The 12,764-nt window shown below is 45.3% G+C and overlaps 2 protein-coding genes across 2 annotated transcripts; one reads left to right on the forward strand and one right to left on the reverse strand.

Annotated features, from left to right (window-relative positions):
• Positions 1 to 700: 700 nt before the first annotated feature.
• BBS12 (Bardet-Biedl syndrome 12) lies at positions 701 to 4,395 on the reverse strand. Its single transcript, XM_066318209.1, has one exon. It carries the CDS (start codon positions 4,383 to 4,385, stop codon positions 2,265 to 2,267), a length of 2,121 nt encoding a protein of 706 aa, XP_066174306.1. The 5' UTR covers positions 4,386 to 4,395; the 3' UTR covers positions 701 to 2,264.
• A 1,528-nt stretch (positions 4,396 to 5,923) lies between these two features.
• Positions 5,924 to 10,436, forward strand: LOC136360714 (uncharacterized). The gene is made up of 5 exons (XM_066318210.1): positions 5,924 to 5,994; positions 7,461 to 7,616; positions 8,501 to 8,629; positions 8,723 to 8,860; positions 9,096 to 10,436. The coding sequence occupies exons 1-5, from the start codon at positions 5,992 to 5,994 to the stop codon at positions 9,183 to 9,185; spliced, it is 516 nt and encodes a 171-aa protein (XP_066174307.1). The 5' UTR covers positions 5,924 to 5,991; the 3' UTR covers positions 9,186 to 10,436.
• The last annotated feature ends 2,328 nt before the right edge of the window (positions 10,437 to 12,764 follow it).

Below are 12,764 nucleotides of genomic sequence, written 5' to 3' on the forward strand. Positions count from 1 at the left end.
GAGAAATATGAAATACAATGCCATCAGCCCCAAACAGAAGCTGGAGTGAACTGGGCATGATGATACTGGGATGCAAGGAAGAAAGGCACCTGACTGGGACTTGATTCCAGCGGGGAGCAAGATGTGCCAACTCCCTGAAATCTCAGCCATTTCCCAATTTCCCAAGCACATGACATGTAAAAGCTTAGCTCTGCCATCACACCATGCTCTACACAAACAGCCTTTGTGTCCAGAGGAGGAGTCTCTGCCTGGCAGGAACTGAAATCGCCCATGGCAGATGTTGAAATCGTTTCTGTGCCGAGCACCATGGCAGACAGGGACAGGATCTCCATTCCATGGTGCAGAGAGCTTCAGCAGATCTGAGGCTGAGGGAGCCACACCAGTCTGTTGTGTTCCAAATTCCAGGAGAGGATGCCTTGAGGCGAGCTTGCATGGGAATCTTCTGTGCATACCGAAGAGAGAATTATAAGTAACCCAGGATACAAGATCTACCTAGTTTATAAACTGTTCCATTTCATTGGCCTATAGAAAACAGGCCTTAATTAATCAAAATGTAATGTCTGACAGCTTTTTTGAAAACCTCTTGTCCTGGTTTCAGCATCACAACATTTAAATATATCATTATGTGCTTTTAAAAAGCCTGATTGGAAAAATTACATCATTTTGGACTTTCTCAACATTTGGTGCGTCAGCTCCCAGTGTCTAAGAGTGCCATAAATAGATGTTGGACCACCTCAATACAATTCCTGTCTGCAGATTTTCCATAACACACTTCACTCTATTATTCAAATAAAGTCCAAGTGGATCTTTTCCTGTGAACAGGGGTTATGCAATGCTCAGCACAGGAGGCTCGAGAAAAACACTGTAAAGCCAAACACGAGCTGCAAACACTTGCAGAGCAGCAGAGTCTGTTTATATTTACTTATATGTTGTGCTTCCATTTAATCCTTACTTAACAGCCCCCAGCTCCTTTTGCCTTTTTTGATCTACCAGACTCTGTCTCATGCCTTGGTCCATCAAGAGTGTGGCCAAGCAGCTACACATCAATTTGCCAAAGGATTAATAATGAAAATATAATTGCAGGATGATCAAAACCGTAATCTAATGAGATCCTTATGCTGCTAGGAACTACAGTTCTAAATTAAAATTATAAACCTCTATAGTATTTTGCCAAAATCCACGAAATTCTGGGATCTGATAGAAAACCAGAATATTTAGTTTCAGGTCAGACACGTAAGATGACTTTAGTACACAGATACCCCCAATAAGTATTTAAACTTTATTTGTGGATGAATTTCATTATCTGTGCTGCCAGCCATGAGCATTTTAATGAGAAAGTTCTTGAATGCAAGGATCTTCTTTAGCATCACCATTTCCATTCGTTTTCCATTCTATTTTCACCAGACTGGTGAGACATTTCACTTTCAGTGTGACTCAGAATGCCAAGTTCAGAAAAAATATCTCCATAGTTACACCCCTCTCTCTTGAAATGGAGTGCCAGCTCTCCAGTGCCCAGCTTTCAAACTGTCAGTGCTGTAACACAGCAAAAATGCTGTGCCTCAGTCACTGGGATAGATTCGTTCCCAGTTGTTAGCCAACACCTAAAACTTACAGCAACATTTTCCTCTCTGCAAGGATAGCTGAAAGACCCCATGGAAATGATCTAAAAATCCAGTTGGCAATGTAAAAGAGAATTTTGTGTAGAGATGCATCCAGTCTGTAATACCAAAAGGAAAGATTCAGACTGAATTGGTCAAAACCAGAGAAATTCCAGAGGGTATACACTGGTAAATCGGAGATGTATGGACCACATAAATATGCAAAAACAGAATCTATTCATACAATCTCTCAGTATAAAATGTAACACTCACATTATCTCAAGTTTAACTCTTATGTTTGCAATGTACAAAAATTAAGAACAAGGTGTTAAGAAATAATTACAGTATATTCTTTCATTTAACACAAGTACAGCAATGCTATATAAGACATCTCTACCTTTCTTCAGAAAACATTAGTAGACATCCATACAGGCAATACCATTAGCCAGAAATGCATGGCCTGGGTTAGAGATAAGCCCACAAATGTTTTTTGTTTGTTATTTAGTTCCTATTTCTAGAAATAAGATATTGCCTGGTGACTGTCTCTCATTCTGACTTCTGCTGTTACATTCGAAACTGTTCATTCTCACTGTTTGCTTTATAAAGACATGCACGTTTCACCCTGGCTTCTCCCATTGACTCATGGACTTACAAATCCTGAAAATCCTATAAAAACATAAATTCGCTTGACACAGGCGAGTTCAGGATTTGACTCCTTCTGGGGCCTGTGATAATTTCAGCATCAGTTTGAAGCACCAGCAGCACCAGGTCCAGAGCTCTCCTCCACGCCTCTGTCTTGGCTGCAACATTATCACAAACCTTTAAATCTGCGACCTGGTCAGGGAAGGGATCAGAGCCACTCCTGAGCACTCCACCTCTCCTAAACTCTTCCAAAATATAAGCTGAGGGAGAGCCACAGGCCGCTGCTTTCTGGAGGTGATGATACACCAAGGCGTCTGCTTCCAGCTCTGAGCTGGCCTTCGCAGTGTTACACAGGACCACGGAGAGGTACTGCTTCCAGCCACTTGCCAGTGCCTGCAGCACGATGGATTTATACTCTGCCAGCCAAGGACCGGGAAGCTCTCTCCCAGCTCTGTCGTTTCCCGGTCGCCCGGGCTGCTCCGTGAGCGCCTGGATGTGACTGAGGCACAGGAGCTCCACTGCACCGCCCCCAGGGAAAACCTTCCCGTCCTTCAGAGCGTGATGGAGTCGATGCAGCGAAGTCCAGAACTGGTCTTGGAGGAGCCGCGCCTTGGCAGGCAGGGCAGTGGTGAGCACGGCCGTGAGCAGGGGGATGCCTCCCGCGCTGATCCGCGCCGGCACCAGCTCGCCCAGATCCACGGCGCGCCCATCGCTGGCCTTCCACAGCTCCGCCCAGGCCCCATTCCCGATACAGGAGGCGTCCAGCTGGCTCAGGTACGTCACTGCCTGGGCACGAGTGGCCGCCCCGAAGGCACGCAGCACATCCCGGGCCACACAGCCGATTACCAATATCCTGCTGGCGATGCACCTTTCCATGAAGTTTTCGCACACGTTTCCTTTGACCAAAACCAGATTTACTTCAAAGCTCATCAGAATATCTGACATTCTGCTTAGCCACGTCTCTCCCGCCCTGCCTCCCGGTGGATTGGGATGCTCCAATACGGTCCTTACATTACGTGGTCTGTTAAACCCCAAGTGTCGATACTGCTCCGTGAGGTCACCATCCATCAGCAGAATCCGGAGGGTTTTGTCTGCAAAGTGTTTGATGACTGCGGCTTGCTCTGGTGACACCAATGTGACAAAGCCCGGGGAGACACAGGAATAGCTCTCAGGCAGGCCCAGCACACAGCATGTCACAATCTCTGTGATATTTATCTGGGAAGAGCCACGGCACTCTGCTCTCTCTTGCTGATGAGCAGCAATGCTTTGTAGCAGTTTCACGCTGCTCTGGTTTCCATGGCTCAGAGCCATTGCCAGGTGTCCTAAACCACAACATCCACACAGATCTGCTGAAGGGTATCCCTGAAAATGACCTTGCTGACTTGAGAAACGGCTGTTCCCTGGAGTGCTGAAGTGCCTGCTGTGGGTTAACCTCCGTGTGATACAGCTGGATGCAGTAACACCACTCCCAGACAGCACAGATGAGCTTTCCTCACCCACTGCTTTGACAACACAGGTCACTGAACCAAAGCCAGCCAAGGGTGAAACTAGGCACTCCTTAAAATTACAATCATCTCCTTGATGGGAACAAGAATTTATTGGAATTACTTCCTCTGTTGCAGAAATATCTCTCTGAAAACACAGCAAATTCCAAGGATTTGTAAGACCGTCACGTCCAACTTGGGCAGTTTTGCTTTCAAAAGCCTTTGGCCTAACTCTGCTAGAACACAGCTCTCTCTTTACATCAGGTATTGGTATTTGAAGACACTGGATTCTCTCACAGCAAGAGTTCAACCCCTCAGACATCACGGACACTATTGCTGGAACAGGAATGTTCTGCTGGAGGCACTCCACCACAGCATTGCTCCATGCTCCAACCAGGAACAACAGGGTACTCATCCCAGTCTTAAACTCCTTGTTCTGAGCCTGAATGGTTTCATTAAGAAGCTGTCCAACAGCACTTGTCAAATCCAAACTTTCAATCAGTCTAACAGCAGAACAAATCAATGAGCTCTGGTTAGTGATTTCATCCACAATGAATTTATGTGATTTCATTGGCCCTAGGAATGTTCTCCCAGTGGATGCTAAGGATGAGAGTTGCTGGAGTCCAATGTGTCTCCTGGCATTCACATCCCTGAAAGCCATGGCCAGTGGGCAGCATCTGTGAACAGATCACAAATTACTGCCCCGTCCTCACAGCACACCAGAGCACAAATCACCAAAAAATTGATTTAATAGTCTAGCCCTGAACACAGCTTTCCTATGTATAAAGCAGGTCTTCTTCCTGTGCACTTATTAGGAGAAATCAATGGGCAGAGTTGCTGAAATGGGGCACTGTTAGAATACCATGGAATTGTTTCTGGCTGGCTGATAGTAAAGAACTGTTAATTCCCTTTCTTACACTTCCAGCAGTGCAGGCTGTGTGGAACTACCACCTCCCTCTTGCCCTGATGTCTGGAATTTCAGTTATTTGTCTTACTTAGGGCAAATGTTCATTAGAGAAGAATGGACAAATTACTTGGAAAACTCAAGAGCTCTGTGCAGATCCTTCTTGGTAACAACAGTCATGCCACTGACTTTAACCTTCAAGTCTGGAAAGAACATCTTTTATTCCAAACTCTGTTTAGTCCAATTAGTATGCATGAATACGTCATTAAATGAAATAAAAGCAATGCCACTTCTTCATAACTTACAAACTGCCAAGACTTTAAAGTTTTGACCAACTATTCATTGTTAACACCCCAAAAAGAAATCTCCTTTCCCTCAAAATCTCTTCCACACCACGGTCCTGAGGCAGACCACGTAGATATAGATAAAGCTACCTTTTTGAGTAACTATACACACCAAGAAGTGAGAACCCTGAGGCCTGTACCTCTTATGCTCATATTCAAATCACAGAATGGTCTGGGTGAGACCTTAAAGCTCATCCAGTATCAACCGTGGGCAGGGACACCTTCCACGAGAGCAGGCTGCTCAGAGCCACATCCGACCTGCCCCTGGCCACTTCCAGGGATGGAGCATCCACAGCTTCTCTGGGCAACCTGTTCCAGTCCACCACCATCCTCACAATACAGAATTTCTTCCTAATACCCAATCTAAATCAACAGTCTGCCCTTTTGAACCCATCCTCCCTTGTCCCTTCACTATATGCCCTTGTAAATATTCCTGCCCCATCATTCCTGTAAGTTCCCTTCGGGTACTGGAATTTATTCACATAATCACAACTCCCTAAATGCCCCTTTGCGTAGCTAGTCCAAATCCAAAAAGTTTTTTTTTCTCCCCCTATCCCACACAGCAGAAGTCCGCTTGAATATAATGTCATAGTATTGCTAGGGATTGCTCGGGATCGGAAGCGCGTCCCGGCCCGCCTGCCCACACGGCCGGGGGAAGCCGCCCGGAGAGAACACACACCGGAACTGCCCTGGCGGCGGGCTGGCCGCTTCCTGCGGGCCGGAGGGCGGCCGGCGGGCGGTGCGGGTGTCTCACCGGAGCGCTCCCGCCGCTTCCCGGGACGCGGAGTTGCCTGGACACGACCGCCGCTCCCTCAGGCGCCCCGCGGGCGGGCCCGCCCCCGCGCTGCCTCGGCCGTCACTCACGGGCACGGCGCGCCGCCATTGGCCGGCGCCGCGAGGGGGGCGGGCTCCCGCGGCCGTTCGGCCCGCTCATTGGCCGGCCGCGCGGCGCGTGTCAGTGGCGCGCGGCGGTGCGGAGCTCCCGTCCCGTCCCATCCCGGAGCGGCATTCCCGGCCGGATGGTGAGCGCGCCCTCCCCGCCGCGGGCTCCCTTCCCACCGCCGCCTCCCCCGAGCCCCTCCCGCCCACACCGTGGGTTGTGCAAACCCCCTTCAGGTTCCGCCCTGCCCAGGCCCGCGCTGCTGCCCGGCGACCTCGCACGGCGCCCCCCGGAGAGGCCCGCCCGCTCCCACGGGAAAAACACGCCCGGAAAAACCCCGGGATTCACCTGCTCTCGGCATGCCGGGTTCTTTTGGGCACAGCTCACAGACCGCCGCATCGTTCGGGCCCCACAGTGTGGTTGGAATGGCACCGGCCAGGCCCGGAGGTGGAACCTGAAAGGGATTCGCACAACTCAAATGTGAAATAAATGGAACAGTAAGTCTCCGTAGCCAGGAAAAGGTCTGGTGTGTCTTCTTCCCTGAGCGGCATATACAGAGTCAAAGTCTGATACGCGTGTTAATCGCAGAAGGAAGTCAGGAGTGAGCCGTACAAATGGCTTTGCAATCCAGCCTGGGAGGGACAAATCACGTTGAAAAAGGAAATCTCATTAACAAATACAAGAAAATGGAATCTCCTGAGTTAAAAGAGAGATCCCAACACTAAAAAAAATGCTAACAATTCAGCAGAGGCAAGAGACGGGTCAGCAGTAGCTAGGTAACAAATTCCTTGCTTTGTGCTTGTTTTATTTACTTTTATAAAGCCTAACCAGATGAAGCTAGGGGTGGGAGGGACTGCCTTTCCTTCCACGATTCTGTGCAGATTCAAGACTGCAGGACGAAAACCTGTCTGCTGCTGATTTCAAAACAAATCTATACCTGAGGAAGGCGTTTGTCCCACTTCATAGGTGGAGAGAACACTCTACTGCACTGGCTTAAACCAAAGGCAGGAAAGTGTCCTGGATAATGATGCACCAGCTCAGCACAAGCAGATTAGTTCTCCTTATGGGACAGATTGTGTGTTGATCTCACTGCTCCCACAGGATGTTGCTGCCTGCCTCCACATCTACTCGATGGACAGGCACCTGGAGCTACAGATTTCCCTTTAAACTTTCCCCCCACAGGAGTGGCTGATCTTCAGTCTCATTTACAGCCAAGAGCCTAAGCAATCACCCTCTTTAGCTGTGAGGATGTTGTATTCATGTTTTTCAGGTAAACCTGCAGGGAAGGCAGCTGGCAGGAGGTGTAGAGGGTCGTGGTCACCTCAATGGAGTGTTCATTTTTAGGCTGCCCACCTGTTTTTCTGGCATTATTCCTTTAATTGATAACCTTTCAGTTGAAAACAGGAAGCCCAAATCTCCATTCCCCAGGAACAAAATTTCCTTTCTTTCTACAATAACCTAAATTGAAATTGACATAGAGACTCAGTGTCTACCACTTGCAGCAAGGACTGTCCCTCACCTCTGCTACAGCGTTAATGTTGCTATTTATAATTTAGTGTGTTTGCCCTGGAATGCGCTGTTTCTTATCTCTCCCTCCACTTTCTGAAGGCATCCAACTATAGAAAACCTGGTGTAGGTACAGCCCAGCGGAAGAAAAGTGGCTTGAAACCTGAACTTACAGAAGAGCAAAAGCAGGAGATCAGAGAAGCTTTTGATTTGTTCGACACTGATGGATCTGGAAGCATCGACATAAAAGAACTGAAGGTTTTCAAACTTTTTTTTTTTTCTTTTTCCTCTGAGATGAAAATATCTTTGATCTCAAAATTGTAGCTGCTTTTTCTGCTTGTCCAACCCTATTTTAAAACAGTTTTAGAGCGCAGAGAACAGTAATGGCTTGCTGTCATGACTGAATTTGGGCTTCTCTACTATGTGGCTACTTAAATCTGACAGCTTTGAATAGCTGAGCATTAGAGAAACTAAACAGTTTCAGATTCAGATTTCATGACTAAGGTGCTTGTTCCTGCGAAGTGGATTTTTGTTGTTCTGGGATGAGTATCCAAATACCAGAATATTTTCTTCTCCTGAGAAGTAAACACAGATTTTGCTTGCATTCAGGAAAGTTACAACCATAATTGCATTTATTTAATCCAAAATTTACCTGGTTTTTAATTTAAAGAAGAGCAAAACAGAGATCTGAGTTGTGTGTCAGTAACAATTCAGGCAGTGTGTGAGCACTTGGATACTTACAAGCGGGAAGATGATTCTCAGTTGTCCCCCTGTGATTTTATGCATTTGATTTTTTTGTAAGTATGAACACTTTAAATTTAATTATCTCCTTTACACTGGTTTCTCACATACACTTTGCTCAATTTGTGCATCTGTAACCTGGCAACGTGAGTTACCTCTGCCTGATATAAACCACGGATATTCACTACTATGTAGGAAAAACAATATCTTAAGAGTATCAAACCTACACTATTATTGTTCAGCCAGGTGACAGAAGATGGTGGAGGACACCAAGGTGTTTTCATGGCAGTGAGTTGTGCCACTGCAGTTCTGGACAAGGAGATGAAACAGGCTTTAGCTCAGCTCTTACACCAAAATTCTGGTGGCCTCCTAACAGAATTGGTTTTGCTCTTTTGGCACAGGTTGCAATGCGTGCCTTGGGCTTTGAGCCAAAGAAGGAAGAGATTAAGAAGATGATAGCAGACATTGACAAGGAAGGAAGTGGCACCATTAATTTTGAAGACTTTTTGGCTATGATGACACAAAAAATGGTAGGAATTTTCAGCAGAAATTCTTGTGGTAGCATAAGAAAAAGGAACATCTCAGTGGTTTTCTGATTAACATGTGTTTTACTCTTGGTTTAGAGCGAAAAGGATTCAAAAGAAGAAATCCTGAAAGCTTTCAGATTATTTGATGATGATGGCACAGGAAAAATTTCATTCAAAAACTTGAAAAGGGTTGCCAAGGAGCTGGGAGAAAATTTAACAGATGAAGAACTTCAGGTAAATTCTGATTTGCCAGAGCTTTTCCAACAGGCCCAGACCATTCCTGTAGCTCCTAGGGACTGGGTGGGAATTCAGTCCTATACCAAAAGGGCTGAGAGGTCAGAAATATGAAAAGCAGTCAAATACATAGTTGTTTTCACATGAAGTGCCTCTGATTTATTGTTGTTGCAATGAGTGGACTATCTACTGTTTAGAGTCCAGTGCCTGATCAAATGTACACTGTGTTTTGTAGGAAATGATTGATGAAGCTGATCGAGATGGAGATGGGGAAGTAAGCGAGCAAGAATTTTTGAGAATCATGAAGAAAACTAGCTTATACTAATATTTGTTGCCTTGCTATACAGCTGGTCCAAAAGATAACCTGGAAAAGGCTTAAAAACTGGGCTTGTGCCTTCTGCATATTTTTTCCATGTGGACAGATTTTTTGGTTTATTTCTCTTTTTTAAGAAAGATAACTGGGGAAGGAGGGCTGCAGTACCCAAAACTGCCAAATTGAGATACTAAAGAAGTCAAAAGGAAGGATGAACTGAGCCTGCAGAGCAGGGTCCCTTCCCCTCCACCATAACAACTTCCCTGATTGCCATTCTGGATAAAAACCACTGTGTTTTACTCTTTAACTAAAATATACTTCACGTGAGATGTGAAGATTCCCACAGCTGCTGGGAAAGGCTACTTTGCCTTTCCTAAGACTACTGAATGAAAGGACAAGCACAGTATTTTTTATTCCTTTGAAGGTTTTTTAGGTTATCTTTTGGTATCTGTCTCCTGTTGTTTATTTCCATGAAAGACTCTAAAACGAATTGCGTATTTGTCTGTATTTCTGTATGAAACACTGTTTTCCTATGGCAAGTTGTTTTTTTATTTAATAGAAAGCAAATGTAGATTTGGTTCTTCCTTTGGAGTTGTGTGCCATCCATAGATGTGCTTGTGTTTATCTGACCTGAAACCAGAATGAAACTTGAATGTAACCTGCTTGGGTGACCAAAGTTTATTGTTTATAACCAGGCAACACCTTGTGCCATTATTCTTACTCCCCAGACATTGCAGAGCTGCTGTTACTCCAGGATTTCAGGTACCTAAAAAGTTCAGTTCCATAGTGCACTAGAGTAAATTTTGTCTTGTTGATAGTTACATTGCAGAGAGGATTTGCATCTGAACTGAAGAAGTAGCTCACCATGGACATCTGTGGAACACTGATTATATTTAGATCTGTGCAGTCCAAATCCATTTCGCACATCACAGGTTTTGGGGTAGTTTTTTTAAGAGTAACTTCGTTTTCTTTAGTGTTTCTTGCATCTGCTGTCAATCCAGGACTTACTGGAGAGCCACATTTTCTTCCGAATTTTAGAGCAGTGACACACAGCCTGCTGTCTGATTACGTGGCTCTGCAGGAGGGTTTATCCTTTATAGACAATCGGCTTCAAAACTTTCAAATCCTGTAAAGCTCCAGAGGCCCGAGAAGTCCCCTGTTAACATGATGGCTGTAGATGTAATCTGTAGTACTGTGTTTTAAAATGTCTTAACTTTGTATAAGTGTGAAATAAAACTGGTTTGCAAGTCAAGAAGTTTTTGTGCTTATTCTCTATTTTTCTTAATTATTTTAAAGTCTTCAATGGTTCACCAGGCACATTTTCACTTTCATTTATCTCTTCTTTCTAAGAGAGGAATTCTTAGGTACAGTAGTCTGTCTGTCACATAATTCCTCTTCCACTCTGCTGATTAAAAGTTTCTAGTACTAACCACATACATTCAGAAAGGGAAATATGAAGTTCTAGTTGATTATGGGGAATCCCAGAGCCTATTAGAGTGACTGTACTTTTTTTATGCTGCCACAGGAAGAGATTGATGACTCTGGTTTACCTATGATGCATGTCACTTCTCTCTTCCTGTTCTAGTGCCATTACCTCCCCTAAGGTAGGAAAAAGCCACACAATCGTCCCTGTCATGTGTACTACAATGGTGAGATGTCATTTCTGTCTTGCCCATTAATCTCTGAAGTCTGGAACATCAAGCAATGTCTGAATGAGCATAAAACTTTCAGGTGTTAATGAGTGCGTGGTGATGCTTCATTTTTCAGGATAGTGAGGGAAATCATCCCCTCTTCAGCTTGGCAGCTAGCTATCAACCCCATCCTTTGCATCCCCCTTCTCCTTATCCATACCTGGCATCTGGAGATTCCCCTCAGGTGGCTGCAATTCGGACATTCATTGTGTGCACCCAGCTGAGATCCTTCCTCTGCACCATCAGCAAAGCTTGGTTTTCACTCTTAGTGTTTGTTCTAGCCAGATACTGTACAGAAAGGAAAGTGGAACTGCAGTTTGTGTCTGGCAAACACCTATATCAAAGCATTGGTAAGAGCAATAAATTGGGAGATAATATTGCAAATGTCTTCTAATGAGATATGCTTTGAAATGAAAAAGTACCAGGCTTTTAATAAAATACAAAATAGCTCAAGATAAAAAAAAAAATTGCTTACAGGTTATATTCCAAAATATGACAATTGCATGGCAATTTTAATCTGCCACAGGCAGCTTCTAAGTTCTGCATCTCTCAGGCCCACAGTACAGTTCCACCATTGTGCCAGTCCCACGCTAAGGCAAATTTTCAGCTGGCTTTAGGGAAAAAAGACCCAAGGAACTGCCGAGGAGTGCTGTGCTCTCACTCCATTAGGTGTGAGTTTGTTCTCAGAGCAATGAGCACAGGATGAGCTTCTAACATTGCAGAAAAAAAAAAGGCTTCTTTTCAGGTACACCTAATCTTGGCATTTAAAAGAGGATGGGGGAAGAAGCAACATAGGAAACATTTGTGTACGTTAACATGCCAGAAGTCTTACTAACAGAGCCCAAATAGTTCCATAAACTGATGAGACATTTAATATTAAAATATTTAAATTGGTCATTTACAGTTTTGAAGACTAACACTCACATCCTGCAAACTGCCTGGTGAATTCACACCGAGCATTTGAAACGTTAAATATTAATTAATTCCGTGGCAACCTCCTCACTGAGTTAAATCAAATATTACCACTCTACGGCTGCTTTTAAATGCCCCTGGATAGCAAAGCGGACTTTGAGCAGGGCACAGGGCAGCAAACTGCTCCGTCTAGAGGCTGAGATGAGCCTCGGCCACTTGAGGAAAGGCAGCCTCAGGGGATAACGCTGCAAAGCCAGCTTCCTTTGTGTCACACCTCTTAATACAGCGAGGGCCGGTAGATCTGAGAGCCTGGCAGCCTCGCTAGAGGGCATCCAGTTACTGACGTGTGAGGTGAGTGAGGCTTTGGTGCTTCTTTGCCTCCGCTGTGGCTTTCAGTGACGAGGGAAAGTAGGCACACAAACATCATCCAGACTGGGCTTGAAATACGTGGTTGGACACAGAATTATTTTCTCTGAAAGGAAGAACTCAAGGCTTCTCTCACAACCCATGTGCAAAATGCTGTAATTATTAGTCAGTTGTTCAAAGCTAAACCCCCAAACCACACTTTCTGAAACTCCCACTCTCTATCAATAATTGCAGGCGCTCTCTCAGGAGAGCAGAGAGCTCCGCTCGCCTTTCACACAGTCCCCCCGAGTGCTCTGACCACTCTGTAGAGTTATTTTCTCCCTTTGGGAATACTGCTATCAGATGGAACCACTTCCAGCAGAGAGACAGAGCCAGGCTCGCTGCAGGATGCTTGTGGCCCTCCCTTGGGGTGCAGGAAAACTGGAATTGTGGCCTTGCTTCGAGTCAAGAGGAACAAGGATTTGAGAATTAGACTCTTGTCCCCAAGGTGAGTGTGTTGACCTTTAGGGATGTGGCATAACACCAATGGCCTTGTGGGGACCTAAACCTATAGCTCTTGAACTCTTTGCAGTCCTGGCTGCCACTAATTACTGAACTTGAAATTGCTCAAGGCTTCAAGGCT

This window comes from Sylvia atricapilla, chromosome 4, assembly GCF_009819655.1.
Source record: "Sylvia atricapilla isolate bSylAtr1 chromosome 4, bSylAtr1.pri, whole genome shotgun sequence".
Taxonomy (NCBI): Eukaryota; Metazoa; Chordata; class Aves; order Passeriformes; family Sylviidae; genus Sylvia; species Sylvia atricapilla.